At 39.0% G+C, this 25153-nt stretch overlaps 1 protein-coding gene across 1 annotated transcript in view; it reads left to right on the forward strand.

Moving 5' to 3' along the window:
- CYRIB (CYFIP related Rac1 interactor B) overlaps positions 1-25153 on the forward strand; it is a 78249-nt gene that overhangs the window by 40527 nt on the left and 12569 nt on the right. Inside the window, 1 exon segment of the mRNA XM_082044546.1 lies at positions 7022-7058. Within this exon segment, the coding sequence (XP_081900672.1) occupies positions 7022-7058 (37 nt within the window).

The raw sequence follows: 25153 nt of genomic DNA on the forward strand, positions 1-25153 counted from the left end.
TACTGCTTGACAACAGAATTGCAGTTTTGTTGTTCAGAATATAGAATATATATAGATTCCATCAGGATCCTTAAGTCCAACTCCCTACTTTCCTCAGGGCTACCTAAAACTAAACCGTATGACTGAGAGCGTCATCCAGATGCTCCTTGAAGTCTGACAGGCTTGGTGCTGTGACCACGGCCCTGGGGAGCCTGTTCAGAGACCGACCACCCTCCTGGTGAAGAACCTTCTCCTAATGTCCAATCTGAACTTCCCCCGACACAGTTTGCCTCTTTTTAGCTCATTGTGGGATTGGTTTCGGAAAAGATTGAGCAGAAATACCGTGCAGCTGTTGACTTGCTATCGTGCAAGAATTAAGACCTTGTTGTACAGCTCCTGTTTCTTTGTTTTTTTCCTGACTGTTGGACACAGCTGTTGAGTACAGACAATGGTCCCTAGGGGATGGGCCCAGACATTCCCATACGGTGTCTGTTATGGTTGACACCCTGTATTGTGTAACTTTGGTGCACGCTTCCATCTTAAATGCTACCCAATAAACATTTGGTCACAGGTTAAAAATAACATAGTTAGATTCTTCCTTTCTGGACACCTAGTGATTGACATGATTGTTGTGAGTATTCTTATAATATTTTTTGGCATCTAATCACCTGTGTTTTTCTTTGTATTAGAATAATCTCAAACTTCTGTTAATGGAACATTAATGTTTAGCTGTTCTGAAAAGCTTCCCACTTCCATTCCCCTCCCCCCCTTTTTAATTTTAGCTGAAGCAGTTATTACAAATCTTTCCATGTAGGTGGAGCTGAAGGCACTTGTGGGCAAGCTGGAGGTGCTGTCAGGAGTCCTGTATGACTGTATGACAGCGACTCTGGCAAGACCAGAGCTCCTCTGATCCTTCTCAGCAGAAATCACTGCTTGTCCCAAGGCTCTGTCATGGAGTCACTCTTGCCCACTGTTGCCTCCTGGCTTGTGCATGAGTTAGGACTATGGAGAGGCTGTCTTTACTGAGACTGGCTTAGTAAGGCAGTACTAGGGAACTTAGGGGGGAAGGAGTTAAAGCAAACTGCTTAGGTAGATATATATAACCTGCTCAGACATTGAGTTTGTGAGAAGCTCATGGCAAAACATACTGATGCAGGTTTCCATAAGAAGGGCTTTTCAGCCTTTTTGGAAGCTAGTCTGTATTCTTTGAAGTCTGGGATAAACAAATCCATTGCTTCTGAGCAGCAGAGATGCTGTCTGGGAGACTTTGTAGCTGTAGCCTAATCAGCTTAAATCTAGATTCATCTTACACTTTTACCTATCAGAGCATTAACTGTGGCTTCAGCTCTCAATTTCTGATAACCTTTGAGGAATCAGTTCATGGTTACAACTCAACAAAACCAGTAAAATGTTGTTTTTAGTGCTAAGGCTCTTCTGTGGTTGTTTTCCTTTCATGGTAGAAGTTCCTTTCTGTTCATATTACTTAGTACAGTCCTGAGGAAGGTGGGTTTTACCTTGAACGTAGAAACCCAGGTTGTAAGAAATAAGGACTCGTCTGTTTAAGTGTTACCGAATAGGGCTATGGGTCTTGGGGCTGCTCAGAGCTGATAAGACACCACTAATAATGGTGAATGGGAAAGCCCTTTTGACCTTTACTTGTCTTACTGTTTTTGTTATGAGTGTTGCTGCAAACTTCCTGGGACAGGGTACGGTTTCGCTTCTGTTATGCTGATATGAGTCGGAACTCTGAGTCTTAAACTTTGCCATATTCCTAAGAAATTATATCATTTGTACAGCTGAGATAAAAACGCTGTTGAATCACTTGGTTGGTATTCAGGAACACTTAACAACTGGGTGTTAACAGCTTAACATCAAAGGAAGCATCTACTGCAGAAAAATAGCAACGTGAAGGAGTCACAGGGAAGTTAAACATGCAATACATAGCAAACGGCAATATCATTTTATGTGAAAGCATCCGACATATCTCTTCCTAGCTTAGGAATACTTAAGCACTTTTTTGGAGGACTGAAAACCTGAATGATATATAGTTCTTTAAATTCTCCTTGTGTAATATACTCAGTGCTAAATCACTTCAGGATTTAGATTTAGGAAAGTTCAAAAGGAATATAAGAGATAATATGCTACCAGAAATAGCAAGATCAGTTGTTTGAATAATTGACTATTAGACACAGGTCTTGCTTCAATAATTCCTGCAGGCTTTTTTTTTTTTCCATCAGTGAAAGAGGAGGTTGTGTAGCCTGGACTGAGATATCACAGTTTTACCCCCCCACCTCACCACAAACAGAAAAAATCCACCCCAAATTAAACAACCCAAAGAAGTCCCATCTCTGTCTTCCGAAAACTCCTTAGTTGTCTTCTGGTTACCCAACATTTAATATTCTCACTAGCTTTGAGAAGTTAAAAAGTTTATTTGGAAACATGTAAATTAATTTTCTTATTTGATTGAAAAAATCCTTTGTCTTGGTCTTCAACTTACAGGGTTTTTTTTCCTCTATTTAAAACTTGGACCAGATGCAAAATTGAAGATTATGGTAATTTATTTTACTATTTCCACTAAGCTAAAGCAGTGGTTTGTTGTGGAAAACATACCCATAATAAGTGGATGAAATACAGTTTTTCATGCTGAATATTAGTCTTGTATATGTGTAAATATCCTCTTATGCTGTATAAGCTTCACAATTATCTGTGCCACTGTAGCTGTGTAGAATATGGGTTATATTGGCATAAATGCATTTTAATCTGTGAATAAAGGACCAAGCTGACCATGTGCTTTTGGCAGGTGTTGACACGGGTTGAGAACTGCCAAGAAAGTTTTCATATCAGATCAGCCTTTCTATCATTATATTACAAACCTAAAGCACAGGTTAGAGTGCTGCAAGTAATATGGAATACTATAAGACAGCATTGAGAAATTATATAGGTTAGGGAAGAGCTTAATGTAACATAGAGACTTTTAAGATAAAATTAAGCTTCAGAAGGGTAAAGAAAAATGAGAAGAAAGATTTGAGCTGGAGCCAGAAGTCAGAGAGGTGATTTTATAGCAGTCAGCCATGGATTTGCTTTCTTACAAAGAATTAAGGTTGCTTTGCAGTAGTGTTGGACTGACTTTGCATAGACTTAATCTAATGCCCCATTGCCGTACAGATATCACAGAATCTTCTTTTAGAATCTCTGATAACATTGGAGTTCACCTCCATTCGGTATTGAACCATGGGTTCATCTGCAGATGCCCTGAAACTTCCTTTGAAACGTGATGAGCTATGATTTACTTTTTACAGCCTAGCCATCAGTTATTGTTACTAGACGAAAAGTCGGGTTTTATTACTAAACGTTTCTTAGTGTTCTTTTTTTAATACCTACAAGATGTGGGATGTATTTGACCTGCAGTTGGACTGGGCTTATTTTTTATGTTTTAAAGTGCGCTTCTCAGAGTAACCCATTTTTGGAGGGGTTTCCTCCAACTTAATTCAAGTCTGTAACTGAAGCAAGAGAGGGAAAGTGTCTAAAAATTACTGGAATGGTGCAGGCTTGGGGCCAGGGCCTGTGCTGTTCAGCAATGTGTACAAGGAGTTAAGATTCGTGGATGAAGAACATCTGGGCTGCAATCCACCTCTGGCTCACAGAGGTCAAGGCGGTGACGCTCACCAAGGGAAATCCTAGTGCGAACTTGAACTTCAAACACGCAATTTAAACATTTGCTCTGTGAAAGGCTGCGTGCCTAATACTTCACATGGTGTACATGAATCCTGTGCAAGCTTTCTTTAATATAAAGTGTTGTCAGCTTTGGGAAGTAATTATTTCAAAGATCCCCGATGAGCTGAGGTACCGATAGAGTACACAGACAGTAAATAAGGTTCTTATTGCGGAGCTGTTGTCGATTCTTACTACTCAAATGTTTCCAGTTCTTCATAGGCAGACAAACCCAAGTGTTGGCAAAGCTCACAAAATGACCATTGCTGTAGCAATTTTTGACTGATAGTTGCTGACAAGTCTGTGCTCGTGTTTAGGGCCTTCTTCATCAGGTCAGTCAGCACTGTGCGGGAGACACTGGTTTCTCACTGAAAGGTACTAGTTAGCTTTTATCTTCTGAAATATTTCACATGCTGCGGATACCCAAACACAGGGCTTATTCAGTGGTTAGCCAGTTATTAGATTTTTTTTTCAAATTTCATTATCTACAATGATGCCAACCAAGTTTACTCAGTCTACTCAGGGTACCATTTAACTTGTGTCAGCTACAGGTTTTTCCTCTGACAAACTGAGTGATGCTTGGTTTTGTTTTCTTCTGAAGATGAATAGCAGCAGTTTAGATTATTGACTGGCCCTCTCTAATGGCTGTAGGTGTCTTTCCACGTTTGTTCTCCAGCTGTTGTGGTAGTTATTTTAATTACTATAGTTGGCCTGAGATGTTAGTGTATGCTTTGACCTTTCTGCTGTGGTAGAGTTTGGCTACAAGTCAAGAGAGAGGAGGGTGTGTGATAGAGACTCATACAATGGGATGCATTAATCTTCGTGCTATTTAACTCCATAAAATGGTACTAAAAAAAAAGGCTAAACAAAATCTGTGAACTGTTAACCCATGGAATAAAAGATAATTTTCCTGCCCAGAGCTGCTTCTGTCCGTATTATAATGTTAAATACTTGGCTGCCTCGGAATCACAAGAAAATGAAAAAAATGCTTGGTTCTATATTGTTCAATTTTCACTACCTATTAAATTGTGTAATATACATGTGTCATCTTGTGCCTGTTGCTATTCTTTGAGTCAGTCAGAAGGCAGCTCAGATACTTTGCAGATCCTCTGTACTAACTGAGAGAACCCAAGTAAAACACTCTGAACCTGACAATAGGCAGCTGTTCATTTAGATACTCTTGTGTCTGAAGCGAGGTGCATCTGGAAGTGCAAAAATTGTGTGATGAACTCATCTCACCTTTAGTTCATATCTGGCCTTTTTTGGTGGATGTTTACTGATTATTCCTCGCTGACTGCTAGAGATCTGCAAGTCAATTTCTTCCCCATTTAGACAGTGCTTTATTACATTGCAAAGTGCTAACCTCTACATCTAAAATACCATGAGATATGAAGTCACGCTGTACAAAAATCAAATATCTATCAGCTTGCCAGCATGAACCAAGTTGATAGCCTGATCTGAACTGCTCTGCATGAAGGCATGCATGCTCATCGGTACTGAAAGATAGAAATCCAGTTAATGGATTCCTGTGCTCACATCTCTTTGCCCATTATTGATGACAGTCCAACTGCCCTATAATTCTCAGCTTTCCTGGTTGCTTCCCTGTTGCCTAATGGCTTTCCTAGGCCATTCACTTATTCATTGAAGCCTGCAGGACAAGCTGCCTGAGCATCAGCACACTTTGCTTACAGGTGGCAAGAGCTTGTGATTGCAAGTGCAGTATCATACTGGAAGGATGTAAAGACCTGAGCAATTCTAGTTGTTTTTTGTTTGTTTGGGGTTTTGTTTGTTTGGTTTTTGTTTGTTTGTTGTTGTTTTTCTTTAATAATAATTTTATCAGTTGGAAATTTAGACATTTCTGTTTGGTAGCGAACTAATGCTATTAGAAAACATTTTTTCTAAAAGCCCCTGTCCTCACTGCTATAGTGTTGCAGTTTGTTTGTTTTCCTCTCTGTTACTTTCAGATTTATTTCTATGGTCTGGGCATTCTAATGAATCTGGACTTCTCCTTTTTCTCTGTAGCCCAGTGAATTAAGTTGGACTCTCACCCAAAATCTTCTTAATAAGAGCTCCTGACAACCCCCAAAAAATCTCTACACCTATTTTTAGGTGAAATTTTTTAGTGTTCTTAAATGATTTGTCATATTTGATTTTTCTTTCACTTCTTTTTTTTTTTTTTTCCAGGAAATTAGGGTTTGTAGTGGTGGGTCGAACTTTGGTTTCGTTTTCTCTTTTCACAGTATCAATTACGTTCATTTCTGACCTGCAAGGGAACAACATTTTCCAGTCAGCGTCTGCTTTTTGTTGCTTTATCCCAAAGCACGAACCGAGCAGTTTGCAGTCATGAGGAGGGGAAGAAAACATATTGAAATTATGCTTAGTGAGAGTGGGTGAGCTTTAGGGAAGTTGCAACAGCTCCTACCAAGATAGTGCTGTTAACCATTCTGTTGTCCTGTGAATGAGTTGTTGTCCTGAACTACTTGTTGTTGCTTACTCCTGAGAAAGTGAAGGGAATCTGAAACTGGTAAAGGAAAACAACACAGTTGCTACTCAAGGAATATCCTTGTCAAGGGGAAAGCTTCTTTGAGGGAGATGCATACATTGTAAAGAATGGAGAAATAACTTTTTCCGGGTGTAACAATGTCCAACAGGCATTTCTTTTTGCTTTATGAGATACTGTAGTACTCCATATCTTCTCATTTGAACTGTACTATTAACATAATTATTTCACCAGCCTTAGGTTGGTTAATAATGTGTATGGCACACTGAGGCTGTGCAAGAAGGTGAGTTTTTCTTTGTTAAGTGAATGGATTTCAGTGGTGACGTGAAGATGCCTTCTGTGGAGGGCAGCATGCAAGCCAGGAATGTTTTCAAGAGCTAATTTTGTGTGGTTGAATTAAGGATCCTGTCTTACTCTCTCTAAAGTTTGTGTCTGCAAGGGGAAAGGCAAGTGGAACAATTTGCCATTGGTATTTTATTGCAGCTTTGACTCTTCAGTAATTAAGTTTATTTTATTATGGGTTATGTGTTCTTATAGATTATCTAACACCAGCAGCCTTTTTCCCTAGAAACATGTTTTTTTGCCAAATAATTGTGTTCCCTCTGTACTTACACAACTAGAGACAAAACACAGTTCTGCATTCTGTTTTAACATATTTTTTCAACAGTCACAGTGACGTGTATCCAGAACTGTGTTCATGAAGTAGACTCAGAAAAATAGTTCAGTGTCTGGAATAGAAACACATTGCTTTTAGAAGGTCACATAGTGTTACATTTAAGACTTTTGGTGCGAAAGAATGAATTTTCATAGTCTCTCTTTCTTTTAAAACAGACTGGAAGCCGAAAACAGAGTGCAGCACTGGCTGTAGGTAAGAATTGCAACTTACCCTGCTTGAAAACTCTCTTGACATATGAGAAGCAAAAATTATGCTATATTAACTGGTCTGAAAATCAGACATTTTCTCTTCAAGAACTCCTCTTCCCCCCTTTGTTTCTACAACTTTGAAATTTCTAGTGTTCATTGCAAAGTGGTGATCTATAAGCTGATTAATGCCTCTCTGTGATTGAAGATGTTAAGCCAGGTTGCAAGTGCTTGTTTTTTAGCTTGCATGGTACCTCATCACACAGCCTGGTAATGGTTTTGAAAACTTTTCACCGTAGCAATGTGAAGAAGTCCCGTTGTTTCAGTAAAGGCATTTTTAGTGTGCAGAGGGTGCAGTAGCCTGACCACGTTGAAGAACTTATCCTGGAAGATTGTGCTTAAACATCTTGGAAGATGTGAGTGAAGAGATGATGTGCTGGTGTTTATTCTTCCTCAGTCTCTTTAGTAAAGTTACTGTGTAACTTCAAATCCTTTCTGAAACAGAGGCCTCATACCAGAAACTGATTTCTGAACTGGCTTACAAGGCTGAAGAGGTAGCATGTGCTCGTGTGAAGGTTTTAGCTTTTAGTTTTATAACCTTCTACTTGTCATCTGAGGTACTGCAGAGAGTGTGTGTGTTACGCTTCATGTTGATTGTGCTGTGCCAGCGTAGGTGACTGTCTGCTGGCAGACTGGGAAGGTAACGCTACCAAATGTGAGGTAGGATTTATTTTTCTTCTGTTTCTGATGAATCATCAAAAAGCTCTTTGAATTCTGGGGAGCTGATTAAATTGATTTGTCTTCAGTTTTGCTGAGAAGAGTAGAAAACATTTCAAGTGCTGTTTCCGAAACTACATGCGTACTCCGTTCAGAAATTCAGAGTATGCATCTTTATAAATGTGTCGCTAAAGTAATTGTCCCTTATTGTACTGCGTCACTGATGTATTAAAATACTTGTTTTGCAGAATTGCTGGTTTTGATGAGGTTTGTATCACATATTTGTAATTCTTAGAGGAGCTTGTGGCAATGCTGGGTCAGACCAGCAGTCCTCGTAGCCTCCCGTCTTGCTTCTTTGGGGTTATGGAATGAATCTAGGAACTGGGCAAGCATAAGGCAATATTCTCCGAATCTACTGTAAGCTAATAAAAAAAAAACATCCAGTACCAGCGGTAGTAGGACCTTTTTTGTTTGGTATCCTTTACTTCTGAAGTCTTGGGTAAGTATTATCAAAACCGCACTTCAAACTAGCACAAACGTCTATTTGCAGCATGGGGTACATTTGCAAAGGATACATTGTAAGAGTCATTATAATAAACCCAGTCAGACCATGGGTCTGTCTAACCAAGTATAATCTCCAGGAATGAACATCTTCCCTCTGCACGTGTGCACTTGGTTTTGCTCATCCTTTCACACCTCCCACTTTGTTCTTCTGCTAGAACAGTGCTGCTTCTCCTCAAGAAGGTGAGAGTTATCCAAAAAACTAGTGCAACTCAAGGGGTGTTGCTGGAAATGGTACAGCCTGCAGAAGGACAAAAACGTCCAGTGAACAGCTACAGCACATGGAAAGATACTTCTGTTTTCTTTTAAAAAAGTACATGAATCAATAGTATTTCTGTTATTGAAGGAAAAATATTTATAAACCAAGGTAGTGTTGTCCAGCTCAGCAGCCCTGAAGTTCAGGTGTCTGATTGTTGATGCTTTCACTTTCTCCAGCTATTATGCCACAAAGTAGCTGCCAAATGATTAACAGGATCTTAAACCAGCTGGGAAGCACCAGAGTGAAGGGTTTGATGGGACTGGCAAAGCCTGACCCAAGCAACACTTTGAACAGGAAAGCACCAGTAAGCCAGCAAGAGTAAAGATCTGGAGATGATTAAAAACTTCTGTTAAGCTTCAAAGGATGGGGCAAACTTAACTCAATGTCACTTTCTGAATAAGGTTAAGACTTGAAAAAAGCTTAATAGCTGCTGAAACCTGAACCTTCAAATGTGAGCAGATGCCTAAGGAAGAGCAGGAACAGGGAGAGCATGGAATGGTGGTGGTTTTAGTAAGTATTTCCAGGTCAGGTATTTTTCTGAGCCAGATGTGATTATTAAATGTATTCAGTATACTGAATGGCTTTCTGTTTTGCGTATGTACCTGGTTTTCCCCAAGAATTGCCACAAACTCCTTCTGAGAGAAGATGATCTTAGTGGATTGCAGGCTGTATAATATCACTGGAGAATAGCAAATGTCCCTCCATGTTTCCAAAAGGGGATGAAAATAAATTGTCTTATGATATCTTACACTTATGGGACACCTTTAATTCAATTTTAAGATTAAAATAAAGTTGGAGGTATGTTAGGAGGGATGGAAAATGAGATAAAAGATGATTATATTTAGCACCCCTGGAGGAATCTAGACCAATGTGGTATGGGTTTTTGTTTTGTTTGGTTTTGGTTTCTTTTCCACTTGCTTTCTAACAAAAAAAACTATTCAGACTCAACAAAAGTAGCCGATACTTAACTCATGACATTAACTGAAGAAGTAACTTGAAATAACAAAGATGGCTGTAGAACCTTGATCTTGCAAGAAGTCTCTCAAGAAACTTCAAAGAAGCAAACAACCATGTAGAGACCAATTTTATCCCCCCTCACTCCCCATGCTGCCTAATGCCTTGTCTGCTTTGTGACTGTTTCCAAAAACAGATGGAATGGGAAGGAGGATCATTCCGCCAGTCATCTTCTGTTGTGCCATCAGTAACTTAATGTGTTTCATTAGCCTTCTGTATTCTGCAAACACATTTGTCTGACTAGTGTCTCAGAAACAGGTAGTGCCACAGAATAATCCAAAAGCTGTCCCGAAATACAGAAACCTGCCCTTCCAGCTACACGATTTGCAAGGCCATGGGACTTCCCTTCCCTCTCGGGAGTTCAGAGCTGCTGTGTTGCTGAACTGGATTCTCAGAGGGACAGTCAGTGTCCAGTTTGTACACACAGGGTTTGTGATTTAGTACTGTGATATTCCAGAAATAATCTCTTGAGATAGAATATGTAAATGGGTATTTATGTCCATCAACTTGATGACTAGATGATTTGTCACAGTGTTGTTGGTGTAGGATTTGCAAGCCAAGGCACTGAAGGGGTGCAGCAGTTCGCAACCAAACTAAGCGAACACATTTCATTTGAGTATTAAAGAGCAACGCTGATGATTGTTCCCCTTGTCCTAGTACATTAGGTGGCAGCATTACCAAGGCTGTTTCTCAGAGCCTCAATGCACCCTTCTCCAGCTTGAGCACTGACATGGATGTGAGTTTTTGATTCTTATAGATAGGAATTCACCTGTTTTGAAAGAAAACACATTTCCAAAGAAAACAAGGCTTGAAGAGGCGTGCTTTTTCACAACTGAAATGCCCCCTAAAAGGTGGCAGATCAATTGGGCTAGACACTACAGCGAAATGAGGGATTGAAGTTATTCTTTTTTCTACCAGTTAAGTAAAACTCACAGGCTTTTTGTTGTTTTGTTTTGTTTTCTGAAGCGCTGGTAGGAGGAGGACTCATACAAATTATTTTGGGGTTGTTTTGTGGGGTTTTTTGAAGACAGGGTTGACAGCTGTTAAATTACAGGCTGACATCGCTGAAATGTGAAACTTTCTTGGTAATGTGGTAGTATAGCACAGTTTTTAATAGACATACCATCTTTTGTGGAGTAAGAAGCTTTTTTGTAAAAGGAAATTAAAAAAGCAATCTGTAAATCTACCACATCTCTTGTTAAATGCTTTTTTTACATCTTTTTATACCTGATAAAATTAAGAATATTGTCGGCTTACTTTGACAAAAGACAGACTTCAAGATCAACCACTGTTTCTGTGATAATGTCACAGTATCGTGGACCAAATGCAGTATTTGGGCTGGAAGGAAATTGCTGGCGCTCAGGTTGTCGAACACGTTTGTTCCAAGCTGCTTTTTCCGTGGGAGATGGAGCTGTGAGGTGGTGACCTCTGTTGGAGGAGCTACAGCACTGCAAAGGGCTTTTCAGATTTCAGACTAAAGGAGAAAACGAAGGGGAAATTGCGTTTGAATGTAAGTGACCCTGAACTGAAAAAAAGTTGTGAGTTGTTGTGTGTGGTTTGTTTTTTTAATTTTTATTTCTTTCCTCCTAATGGTTGCAATGTAATTGAATTAAAAAAAAAGCATTATTCAGAATTCAGCTGGAAAGCATGTTGAGCTCGTATATACAGTTATTTTTTTTTAGCCCCAGATTCACTCTTGGAAGACGTGTGTGGTTACTCGTTGGAGGGTAAATTAGAGCAGATTTTTGGAGTGGAGTCTCTCGCTTTTCAATACAAGTTCTGTTTTTAAAATAATTGGGGTTTATTCCAGACTTGTGTGGGCACACTTAGATATTTTATTGTAGCTCGTCAAATAAGTTATTCAGTGTCAGCTGCGCTACTAAAATATTCCCGAATTAACAAGGCTTTAAGAGTCCCTCTTCTAAAGCAACTGTGGATTCCTCAGTGTCTTTCTCTTGGTTTCCTCTAAGTGGAAAAATGAACTGAATAAACACTGACCTGACCGGACTTCACAATTCTGGTTTTGAGGAATGTGAGACTTTCTTCACTAGACTATTTTCCTTGGCAGGCCTCCATTTTCCTGATAGGACGAGCTTTGAATTTGGTTTTGTTCAGAAAGCAGACTTTATTGATGATGTGTGATCTCAAAAAAAAATGTAACTTCAGCTTCAACTAGAACAGTTTATTGTATCAAAGTCAGTTTATCCAAGAGGACCAACATCAGAGGCAGCTTTCAGCAGCTTTTAAGTAGCCTGAATACCTACTTTCCTATACACAAACATTTTCTATCTGGCAGGGTAAATGTTTTTTCACTATTCAGGTAAGATATTGATGATCGAAGCCCCAGGAATTCAGCGAAGCTTGGTGTGTGTGGTTTGGGGGCGTGTTGTGTTTGTTTTGTTTGATGGTGGTTTTGTGGTGTTTTTTTTTAATATAACTTTTATTCTTCATTTATAGTTGACTGGCAATTAGCGGTTATTGGAACAGTAACCACTAGGTGTCAGGAGCAGAAAGCACCACACAGATACCTGCATAGGTTTAGACTGTGAACTATGTCATAAACCTGTATAGAAAAACTGATGAGATCTTACGTTTGCTAGAAGTTGTCCAGCAGTGAATGAAAATGTGTTTTATGCAGAAATGGTGACCGGTGTTGCACTTCATATCTGTGTTTGGTTCAGCAGTTAGATGTCAGTATCTGAAGGGATAGGTTTAATATTAATAATTTTACTATATCTATCATGAGTCCTGAAAATAAGACCAGCTTATTCAAAATCTAACTTGTTTTAAGCTAGTAGCACTAAGCTTCTCCTTCCTAAATCTAAAACTGATACTTCCCATTGTTTTCCAGACTGAATAACTACTTTTTGTTGGTGGTGGTTTTGTTTACTGTTACCTCAATAATTATTTTGTGTCTGGACAATGTGTTTTTTTACCTTTTGGATTTTGTTTAATGATAGATCCTTATTAAACACCACTAATATCAATAGTAGGAATTAGAATGTGTCAGAGCGCATCTGAGCTCCTCCAGCACTATTCAGAAGAGAAATAAATGGACAAGAGACTTGGAAAAACATGTTTGAATCCTAGGAAAACGTTAGGATCTTATCAAATAGTGATTCCTACAGTGTAGTTGACAAGCCTGTTTCCATCTCTGCAGCACTCCCTGACTCTTAAGGTTGAGGGTGGGTATATTCTCAGTGCCTGCGAAGCTTGAATGCTTCCTTGGGAGAGAAAACGATGCTCAATCCTATAGGTTCTCTGCCCTGTGATGCTGCGTGTTGCTAAGGGCTGACTGGGATTCAGCTCATGTGGGCAGCCACCTATTTAATGTCTCTTGCTTTTTTGCCCTTCCTGTTGATGGCTAAATGCTATAGGCAGAAAATGTTCAGTAAGCCTTGAAACATTTGCCAGGCTGGTAGGATTATCATTCTAGAAAAACAGTATAGGGAGTCATCCAGCTAGGTTTTTCTTTATGTAGTGACACTGTAACTGTTGTAACATTGTAGTCTTATACTTTAATTATAGGCTTTTAATATTATAAGTGTTTTTCACTTACTATTTTACTACAGTATCTCTGAATTGGAGGTTTATGCCACACATGCGTCACCAACTGAAAACTTCAAACTCAATCCCTGGAAGAAAATCTTTGCTCTTTATTAGATATGCTTTCCATATAGTGTTGTGCTTCATTTCCTCCTCCACACACCAGGGCATGGCTGTGAGGTTTTTGTGGAGTACAGTTTTCATGCTCTGGATGTTCCTCTTCAGTCTGAAGCTTCATTAAAAGTAGTCTTGGGAATAGTGTATGGTTTTCCAAAAGATAATATTTTCTTGAAGCCAGCATTCTTCAATGGTCAGAAACGTACTTTTTTCATCTATTTAACTGGTGGGTTTGTTTATTTAGCACACTGTTCTTCCAGTAGAACAAAGCAAAATGTCAAATGTCACTTAAAAATATCTTTGTAGTATTTTACCTTTAACAAGAGTAAGTTTTTCAGCTGCACACCAATTGCAAGCAAAATCCTTGTTAATGTACAGTTTTTCTTTCAGGTGTGAGAGGGGGAAATTTCTTTAGCCCTCAGCTGAATTTAGTTGCATCATGTATTTCTATTAAATTTCCCCTGGGCTTGGCCGTGAGGAAAAAAAAGAATCCTGAAACGCATCAGGGATGTTTTCAGCATGAAGGGCATGCGTGCAAGGCTTGTTTTGAAAATATGCCTTTGCTTTCCGCTTGTCTGATCATGACACTACACGCAACATCATACGACCCCATAAGGCTGTAATGGGCCAAATCATTGTAATGAAATGTGGCATTCCGTATGTCTTCCTCCGCAAGTAGGTCAAGTTTAAACCACGTTCTTGGCTCACGCTGTGATTTCCCATAACCTGCTCCACGTGGCTGGAGTGTTGTGCTGAGTGCGGAGAACGCCAGGAGGGATTCTGGGCAGCTTCACAGGGACACTCAGTTTTTGGACAGATACTAGTGGGGGTTTTTTCTGCTCTGGTTTTATGCTGTTGGATTCACGACAAGAGAAGATTTCAGTGGTTTTAAGTGTGCTTTTACCAAATCTTACACTGTTGGTTTAACTAATGAGTTACCTCTGGACACTGCACTATAAAACCTTAAAATCAATAAGACTCCTGGGAGAAAAAACAGTTTGCAAGTGTTGAAGTATTCTGAATGAGAATACCAAATAGAATTCAACAGAGGTTGACAATCTGAAGCTGTGGAAGAATAAATAGCAACCTAAATCCTGACCAGCCTTAAGTACAGTTAATATTTTTATGTTTGTTATTACAATATGCAAAATTCTCCGTGCTAAGGATTACAGCTTCGGTGTGGATTTCATTCCAGTTGCACTGAAACAATTGTGGGTCAAAATGTGTGTTAGCACCCACAAAAGTCACCTCCAGTCAGTGTTTTAAGTCAGCTGTTTGGCTCTGAGACAGAGCTCAGCTGCAGGATATAAAACTCAGTCAGTATTAGTTTTTGCTATTGGCTTTGGTCTTTATACAGGCTCGAATCTTTCTTGAGTTGGGGCTGACTGATGTGGTGATGTGCCCCAGTTGGATGTAGTTAGTGCTGGAAGTTGTCCTTGACTAGACAATGATAGCCCAGTGTCAGGGCTGGTTAACTGCAACCATGTCTGACTTTCTAAACCAGTAATTCTACTCACTTTAGCTGAAGTTGTGGACTTGGAAATTGGCAGAGTGCTTGGTAAATCAGTACTGACTGGACACACCATGGGAGTGATTTACCAAGGTATTTATAGAACTACCAAAGTCATCTGTGCTGGTGATGCTTTTACAGGGCATCAAATAGCAGTAGAGGTCCCTGAAGACTGGCTGGTTTTGTAGACTGTTTCTATTACTATGTGCAGGTTGTCATCATCTTTGATATTAGAGCCAGTAGTGGACCTTCTTTCATGTGGTGTGGGCCCAGTAGAAATGAAAATGTCAAGCCACTTTGAACAAAACAAGAATCTTTAGTTAATCTGGATCTGTCAGGAGTCTGGTGCATGGATAATCTAGGCAGCTTTACTCTAGATTGATCAGGTGTTCTGCTGACATAGCCATCTTGCAGAAATATCAGTTTTCATTTTTCCTTCTATAGGGTTCTACCTGAGTGCAGCAGCTCAACTCTTCTTGCTGCTTAGCTCTAACTTTGAAGGAAAATAATGTACAGCAGTGTAGAGCCATCTAATGTGAGCCATGGCATGTTGACCTCTGGCTGCTTCCATGTATCCGGGAGGTTCCACACTGTGACACTATGGTCTTGTTTCCAGAAGGTCATAAGATAGCTCAAGAAACTAGTGCTTAGACTTGCCAGGAGAGTAAATTCCTATGTGTTGGATCTTGCATTCATTATCTTGAATGCTAAGGAGAGAGAAAGTGGCTTCCCAAGCAATGCTACATCAATTATATCTTCTCAACTTCAGTCTAAATTGAGTTTTCAAGCTCCTTTTCTAGCTTCTTGAAGTCTGACTTTTTGGATTACAAACTTGTAGAAATGGTCTATTTCACAGTTCTTGCAACAAATCTTCTGGTATTAAAGAATAATTTATATTCTTGAATAACTGTTAAAGTTCATCTTGGTACAAGTTTCAAAAGCACTGTGTTTGTCCATCCTCTTCTAGATTTCTGTTCACTCCATAAGAGCTCAATATGTGATGAATGCTTTACTGCTAAGAAAGCAAATGTGATCAGGTGTCTTAGTATGTGAAACTATAACATGACGAAAGTTTGAGATTTTTTCAGTGTGCTGAATGCACAAGGGAAGAGGTCTGTAATGAACAAGTGTTCATGCAGCTTTGTATTAATGTAAATTGAAATCTATCCCTATATTGTATGTTTTCATCTTGTTGCTGTCATAGTTGAATTAATCCATTCTGATCATCTTCAATTCCTCTTGTTCTCTTAGGGAGGCTGTTCACTCAACTGTTACCGTGAGGTCAGTTGCATCTTCTGCCTGAGTTTGTTTCATATCTGCTGTTTCAGATATGTGCTTCTCTATTTGTTAAACTCACTCCCAGGAAAAAAAAAAACCACATATATACTTACTGGCAAACTTTGAAGGGTGAAGGTCTCAATGAAGGTGTTTGTGTTGCAAACCTGAGCCCCCGACCCTTTACTCAGTTTAGGAAGTGGTAGGGATTCAACTGAACCTTCTGCTCCACCCTGGCTCTATGCTGGTCTGTGAACTTACCTTCAAAACACTCCAACCCTGTACACAAGCCCCTGCTCTGACCTGCAGAAGTAACATTCTTCAATATTTAAACCACATGCATGAGCCTGTAAACTCTTAGGAGAGAGGTTAATATCAAAGGCAAAACCCACACAGAGGCATTTACTTGAGGTACTGAAAATATTTTGGAGGCGGAGGGGATGGTGCAGCTGAAGAGCCGAAGCGTGGCAGTAATTGTAGGTATAGCTGGAGTTCTCTTTAGACAGTAAACACCATTCACTGCTGTGTATTCACTGCTTGCTTCTTAACATTGGAATTGAAACATGTAATACGCTGTTCTGAGATTGAGGTTTGGTTTTTAAATCTGAATCTACAGACTCAATCAGCTTTAGGCAGCTTGTGCTTTTGGCTTTTTATTGCCCTGGTTGAAAATATTTAAGAATGCCTGTGTATTTCAGCTTTTTCCAGATTACGAATGTCCTAGTTATTGGGGACTGGGTTGGGTGGCTTTTCCAGTCCTATGTTACAGAACATGTTTGCGAGATGCTGGAGAGTGTTTGCTTTGCTTTCTGATGTTGCTTGTTTACACAGCATTGGTGCATCTGTAGCATTTGAAGATTTTGCTAAACTGTGGTATAGAAAGCTCTGGAAAAGCTGCTTCTTTTTAAAAAAACCCCACATTTTGATAGATTATTTTTTAAGTTAAATCTCTAAACGGGACACTTTAATTTAAAACTTCCTTGAATAATGGGTGTTTCTTGCAAGCTTGGAATCTGATCCAACTCTCCAGAAAACTAAGTTCAAATGCTTAGGAAGCAGGACTTACGTTTTCTGGTGTTTCAAGGAGAAAGTTGAATGTGCAGAAAAGCAAGTGTACACCTAGTGATGAGCCTTTATGTGCAGATCCCACTGTCACCAGCTGCATTACACTCAAAGTTGCTTTCTAAAAATCTAGAGTTTTAACTTTTGGTGACTCTCTAGAGGTTGCAATGACTAATATAACTAGTTGTTGGAGCAAACACTGAGTAATTTTCAACAATCTGGTATTAATTCCCACTTCCTTCTCTAGCTTTTGTTGATTGAGTGATTTATTGCTGAATCTTGTGGATCCTGAAAAGTAAATTGTGTGCTTTTCTTAGTTTGCTTTTCCCTAACACACCAGTTGCTTTTTTCTTATGGAACTCAAGAAATCTGGCAACACAGTTTCTGCAAATCTGTTTTGCCAGACAGTTTGGTTTAATTTCATGTTGCTTCAGTTTTCTTGATTCCTAATAAATTAGTAACTCTTACTGTCACACTGCTTCCCTCCAAGTAAGCATCAGTCTTCAATAAAAGTAAAAATCAGGGGGGAAAAAAAGGGCATACACTAGTAGTTTGATAGAGTTACACTAATTTGAAATTGATTTTTAGATCTTATGCTTGAATCCACATGTCAAACTGTTGATGGCTTGTTCTTAAATAATTTGCAGTCAGATTTTTGGGTAGTGTCTTGTGCTTATCTTGCAGCAGCGCTCTGAACTCCTGATATTGTAGGGCAATGATTCTTACGTATGTTTTCAGCTCTGTAAAACATGAGAGAGTCCTTGGAAAGGCTGCCTTGTTATGAAATGCAGTTTTCATAGTCCTACTGAAGGTATTGATTTCTGAAACAATAATGTTTGCAACTGTTTATTTATCTGACCTGGATTAATCTAATGACTATGTAATTTTTCTTCCACTTCTCATTTCTTTTAGCTGGGATGTGACAGCAAACATAAGAAGAACTGTTGAAACTTAATTATCTCCTGGGTTTGGAAAAGTCTATCACATTTAACTCGTCACTTTACGTGATTTAATGGGGAAAAGTGTTCATTGGCCACAGATGACTACTACTAAGAGGCTTTTGAAATTTGTTTTGGGTTATGGAGAGACAGCAAAAATTAAGCTTATGATGACACCAGTTCCATTTGAGGTTCCTTTTGTCCTGAGCAAATGGCTTTGGCTTTGTCGCTGCAGTTACACCAAACAATTGCTCAGTCATCATAAGTAACATAATTGTTCAGCTGTATTAAACAAGGGTGATAAAGAGCCAGTAATGCAGATCTTTATTTTTGTCAAAGCTATAACTCTTATTTTTTTCAATAATCATTCCTTCCTGAGAAGAATGGGAATGGAAATGCACTGTAAGTGCATGTTTTCCACCTCCCACCAGAAGGTGATGGATCCAGTGTGCAAAACCTGATGGGAGCCCTGCTCTGCTGAGCCCCAGGCGTGTACTCAAAGTAGGAAACGGTTATTGGAACTAAATTATTTTGCCATTTTTATTTTTAGGTTTGCTGGCATGGGTAATCTCATTAAGGTGCTAACCAGGGACATAGACCACAATGCAGCACATTTTTTCTTGGATTTTGAAAGTAAGTCTCTCGGCCCTTCACAGCTGGCGCGTTTAAAATGGTAACAGTAGGGTTGCTTATACTTGCTGCAGTGAAGGCTAGGGGACTCTGTTGCAAATGTATGATTTGGAAGAATAAAGAGTTGCATGTGGTTTTTTTCCATTCTTTTTTCTTTTATTTTTCTCTTTTTTCGCCTTCCAATAGTAGCCAAGCCACCATCATGCTACTGTGTAAATTTTCTTTTCCTTGTGCTCAGTTGTTTTGGGTCTCTGTGGTCAGTGATGTCTGTCCATCTGCCTGCAAATCAAGTAATCATAAACTGAAAAAATTCTGTCAGTATGCCCTAGTAATCCGTGCTGAGCAGCTGTTCACTGTAATCCTATACAAGAGTGAGTGCTAAATCGTTCCTGATCCTGGTTTGGTCATTCATGGTGCAGTTAATGTGCATTATTTACATCCGGAAGTCTAAAGTGGAGTTACCTGAGCTTCACGAATGCTTTAGGCAACTTGTGTAAAAGAGCTGTGGCATACTTGTGTTAGCATTTTCTGCACACTGAAATGATATTTTCTGTTTCTAGAATGGCTTTCTGACAAAATTATAAGGGCTGAGAAAATGAAAGCTCTTTCTTTCCATTGTCCCATCGGGTAAAAATCCGTAGCATGGCTACCATGGCAATGTTTGCAGATGTGGTACTCGGCTCTCAACGTGGTGCTCCTGCTCAGGACTGGTGCTGGGGGTACCGGGGCAGAACTGGTCCCTGGCGATGCCTTCACCTGGAGTTCTGCTCCTTTCTCGAAGGGACAGCCCTGAAGATGCTGGTGATGTTGTCACTTCTTCCAGACAAGCTGCATTGCATCTTTGGGACCACCAGCTGGACACCCTCAAGGTGGGGGTGTCCCCCACCCCTCAGGGTGACAGCCCGAAGGACGGGTTCATGCCTGATGGAACTCTCTGGTCTTCTTTCCCCCACTGCTTCAATCAACCGTATTTGGGCTGTTCCTTCTTATAAAAAGACAATTTTCTTTTCTCTCATTCTTGTCTTGGCAGGTACCTTAACATGGGGAACCTTCTAAAAGTTTTGACATGCACAGACCTTGAGCAGGGGCCAAATTTTTTCCTTGATTTTGAAAGTGAGAAGATGATTTTTATATCTCTATTACTCTTTGCCTGCAGTAGACTGCATTTGTCATGTACTAAATGTATGTTTTCACTTTGCCATCCTTCTAACAGCTTTGCACGCCTGAGCTATGGATAATTGTTCAGCAGATTTTTGTAGAAAGCAATAATTTGTTTTAAAACAACTTCCGTTTCTAAAATGGAGAATCTTTATTTCAGCAGGGGCTTTCAAATTATATTTTACCGTTGGAATCTGATATAGTTCTTGTTTTAAACCAAAATTGTTTGCTTTCAATCAAAACTTTAATTTGAATTATTTGAAGACATACGGAAATTACAAGGAGATATATGCGCCTTAAAGAATGGAACATGGGTCACTTTTCTTCTAGTGTGCCCCTGCATACTGAATAATGCTGCATATAAGATTGGCTCACAACAGCTATTCATAGCTCTTCAAATCATCGCATTAAAGGTGTATATGTGAACCTCATTTGATTTGGCATTGAAATTTGACCGTTAACCTCATCGTTCCTTAAAAGGGGGGGACTAAGAGCATAGAGACGAAATTGCTTTTGAAAAGAAGAGATGTATAACTTGTCTGATCAATGCCAAGCATTCTGGAAGGTTCACATATTGTTACTATTTCTTGCTTTTACTTTTTGTTGCTTGCTATAATGTAGCCAAAGAATGGCAGGTAAGTGGTGTTGGCTGCTGCTCTGCATGTTTAATTACTTTATTTTGGGATATGCTGTTGCTTTATCTAGCTGCACATCAGCAAGCAGAAAATAAGAAAACTAATGTTCAAGTGCATTTTGACCCTGTAATAAAAGTACAATGGAATGACAACAAAAAATTGCTGATGTATTGTGATATGGATAATTTGAAATTCACTGTATCTTCTTTTCTTCCCCCAAATTGTTTTTCAGTTCTGTTTGATGAAGCAATAGCAATTAGTTATATAAGTTCTAATGTGAAAGTGAATGCTTGGAGAAATTATTGCTTCAATGATGTTTAAAGTGATAACTTTTCTAAACTCTTATCCTGTACTGTTGATTTTTATCAATTATCTAGTCGGAATTTATTGTTATTTGAAGATTATAGTCATGCAAATTAGTCATAAAGGGAAGATAATCAAGGGCTGTGTTCAAAAATCAGAAATCAAAGCTGTTGTTTAAAGCCAGTTTGAATCTCACATATCATCAGAATAGGTATGATTTAGTGAAGTGGGGAGAACTGATATGGGAGAATAATGGAGTTGTGAAGCTCTGGCTTAATCTGCAAGCCATTTAATTGGACTGTATTAAATTCAAGTTAGATGGATACAAGATGCATAATTCTGAAATCAATTTCAGTACAAATTGCTGCTATATAAAAAAACCCGATTCTTTAGCTATCCATTTTGTTTTCAATGCATGTTTTGAGCATGAACAAGATTTGGCATGAGAGTAAGCAGGTTGCTGCCATGAAATGTTTACATACGCAGTCAAATTAAGCGACTTATATCATGGCTGAATTGTTAGACTGTTCTTTGTTCGTTTTGGACCCTGTTCTGCGTTTGTTTCTGCTGCTATACTGTGTGTCTATGCTTCTTTCTACTGTGTTTTAGATAGCTTGCCTTGACAGGATCTTGGCTTTGACACAGTCAAGATCTTTCTTCAAGACTTGGCACTTAATCCTGTGATACTTAATGTCGTGTTTTTATGTGGAAGGGCAAGTAAGCTCTGTATTAAAAACAAATCTAGCAGTTCTATGTTATGCCTGGCCCAATAATATACAGTTTGGAGTCTTTTGTTCTTAAATCTATATCTATCTTTGGAGTGAGCAGGCTGGTTAAATGTTTCTTGCACGATACCATAAAGAGCAAAAAGTCTGATGTTCATAAAGCTTTATAGGGATACAAACACAAAATTTAGAAAGGTTTCAGACTTTAAGATTTTTTTTTTCCACATATTTATTATATCTTGGTGCAAGATCCCAGTGATTTGTGTGACTATCAGAATACATAGAAAAAAAAGTTCTGATAAATGATATAATGGGCTGTTGGATTTTCCTTGCCTCAGCACTGGTTAAGCTTATGTTGTCTTTGGTCATTGACCTTACCTATTTGTAGCAAATAGTTGTCTTATTCTACTAAATTCTCTGCAGTGCCACTTTAACATGGGCAGAGGAAAACACACAGCTTTGGAAGGACAATATTAATATTGTTAACGTAAACCAGCCACCTACAACGTGGGAAACTTACAGCTCAACTTTTACCTTGGTGTCATTACTGTCACACTGCAAATCCTTTCCAAATTGACTGATTTGAATAGTAGCTCAAACGCAGAGTGCTTTGGGTTGCAGATGGCGATCTCAAACTAGTGCTGAAAGTAATTCTGCATTGCCTCCAAAGAGCTTGGCTGGATTTCAGAGGAGCCACAATGATAGCATTCTCCATCATCACGATGATAGAGATGAATAAATTATTTCATCTCCAGCAGTCTGGGATTTTTCCCTCGCTTGGTCGTGAGTTTTAGCCCAGCCAGTTTCAGATGACTTGATGTGTTCTTCTTCCCTGGGAAAAATCTCAGTTTAAATAGTGTTTGCTGTGCAGTATAAACTTTTAACCCCAAATTTCTCTCCCTACTAGTTCTGTAGGCTAGCCAAATATCTTTTAAAATAGTCACTAAATGTGTGTGTTCCCCGCATGCAATATGTTGTCACACTTCCACAGCATTTAGTTCACATAACAGCGTTTGTATTTTGTTTCAAGTCTATTCTCTTGTCTTTAATACATTATCATGTGAGCTTTCTGAACTCTAAATGTATATTGCATCTAATGCAGTAATGTTCTGATAAAATTTAAAATTACTTTAAAGATTAACTCTCCATTTACTTGAGAGACCTCGGTCTTCTCTTACTATTGGACTATAAATGGGAAAGTTGCCCTGAGTAACCAGGGGTTGGCTCACTTGGCAACAATACAAAGCTCAGAACATTTTTGGTCACTGTATTTGCTCTTTCATTGCCGGATAAAGGCAAAGCCTTGTCATAAAGTCGCAGTGGGAACTTACATCCATGGAACGGGAAAAGGGGAATTCCTGAAATTGTATTCCTTGTTCATCCCGCTGTTTGGATGCCTGGCAGCGCTGGTGGCTTTTTCTTAGTTGTCAGGTCTAACTTGAGAAGTGAAGTCCCTTTTCTGCTCCGTGCACCCCGTATTGAGGGAACGAGTTCCACGATTAGTGATGCCCCAGTGAAAATCCCGTAGCGCGAGTCCACAGGTACATCCCAATATGGCGGAATCCTACCTCCAGCTGTGCAAGATCACAGCAGTGCTTAGGAGGAGCCCATCTGTGATGGACTTTCAAAATAAAATGCTCTAACATGCACTGAGAAGCAAATAAACTAATTGCTCTGAGCCAGCTAGCACTAGAGCTTTAACATTTTCTATATTGTGCCTTTAAAATCTGTCCTAATATGTTCTTAAACATATTGTGGCATGAATGTAAAAGAATTTAGGTTTACTTTTAAAATTCAAGCTGTTTTCTAGGTGCAAAACAGTTACAGATGGGAGAGGAACTTAGCTGGGACAAATCAGGCTTACAGCTTTCTTTTGTTGTAGAGGACTAGGTGCACCAAAATGAACTACATACCAAAAGAAACAGAGTCATAGAATCGTTTTGGTTGGAAGAGGCGCTCAGGATCATTGAGTCCAACCATAACCTAACCTAACCTAACTCTAGCACTAAACCATATCCCTAAGAACCTTGTCTAAATGCCTTTTAAACACCTCCAGGGATGGTGACTCCACCACTGCCCTGGGCAGCCTGTTCCAATGCCTTTCCATGAAGAAATTTTTCCTAATATCCAGTCTAAACCTCCCCTGGTGTAACTTGAGGCCATTATTACTTGAGGCAAATAATGCAGTACATACTGGATTTTAAAAACATTTGTATTTATAAGTTGGTTATAATCAAAACAAGCAAAAAATCCCCCAAACCCCCACCACCCCAACAAGTTAACCATTACTTTAGATTTCCTGGAACACTTTAGAGAAATGATGATATTCTAAATGAAAGACACAAACAGAGGTGTTGAAGGTGATGACTTGCATAGCCAGCTGTTCAGTGAAGGTCACTAAATTTGTATCAGAAAGATGATTTTCATTTTTAAACTTGAAGGTCGTAGTACTATCTATTCTGCTTGGTGGTGGGTTTTGAGAGGAGGAGAGTTCTTGCGCCTCTCTGTCCCCATTGAAGAATGAGCTCTGCTTACTAGAAAGGGTAAGAAAAAAACACAATGAAAAATTAAATAGGCAAGAGATGCGCGTAGTGCGAGACGATCCAAGTGGCAAGTCTTGATTGCATTATTTAACACCACAATCTGGAATGTTACAGAGCTTCACGTTTTAGTCTGTACTTCACTGTAGCATTTCATGTTTGTGCATGAACTGCTGCCAGCCAACTGGTGCTTACCTGTCTGCTCTTCTCCCTCATTTTTTGTCTTCATTTCTTACAGCAGTCTTCAGCAGCTTTCAAAATTATCAATGTGGCCTTTGTGATGATCTGAAAAGCATTGGTGACTTTTACTCGATGCCTAATCAATGTGGTGCTCTTATACTTTTCTTTTTTAAAAGGAGTGACCGGCTTTTTTTTTTACCCATGATGATTCTTGGTGGTTCTCAAAATATCCCAGTTAAACTGTTGCAAGGTCTATATATAGGCATATTTGCTAATAATGCCCACTCTTTATGCATTAAACCATCAAAATAAGAAGTACTATGCAAAAATTACAGCAAAATCCAGACAGGCAATGCATGTGAAACTTATTTTATCCTCATACAAACTTCATTTTTTTTTCAGGTGTGTAACATTGTGATTTTTTTTTTTTAATGTATGTATGTACATAAATTCCATCACTGTTAGTGGGAGTTATACAAATGGATCATGGAAAAAGCACTTTTAAAAAGACTTTTTCCAGACTCTTTAAACTGCACAAAATCATGAGGATGTGTTGTCCATAGATAGCTTTTGTTTGTTCCTGTAAAAAGGAATCTATTGTTAATAGCTTAACTCTTGGAATGGGAAATTCTGGATTAAAATGTCCTGTTATTTATTTCATAACATATTTTGCCCATGTAAACAGAGAAGTGGGGGCTTTTTTTTTGTAAGATCTTCAGTAACTATTTTTTTAATATCAATATGAAAGGAACTAACCTTATAGCTTAGCTTCCATCAGAATTTTATAGGAAAATTTCTCTTATCACATAAACCAGGTCTGAGATATTTGTAGCTGGTGATTATTTTTAAAGGTTAAAGCCTTTTGATTCTTCTCAAAACATACTTCTTGTTGAATGACAATTCTTTAAACATGTATGTATAGCTTTTTTGAA

This window comes from Streptopelia decaocto, assembly GCF_964273445.1.
Source record: "Streptopelia decaocto genome assembly, chromosome: 2".
Taxonomy (NCBI): Eukaryota; Metazoa; Chordata; class Aves; order Columbiformes; family Columbidae; genus Streptopelia; species Streptopelia decaocto.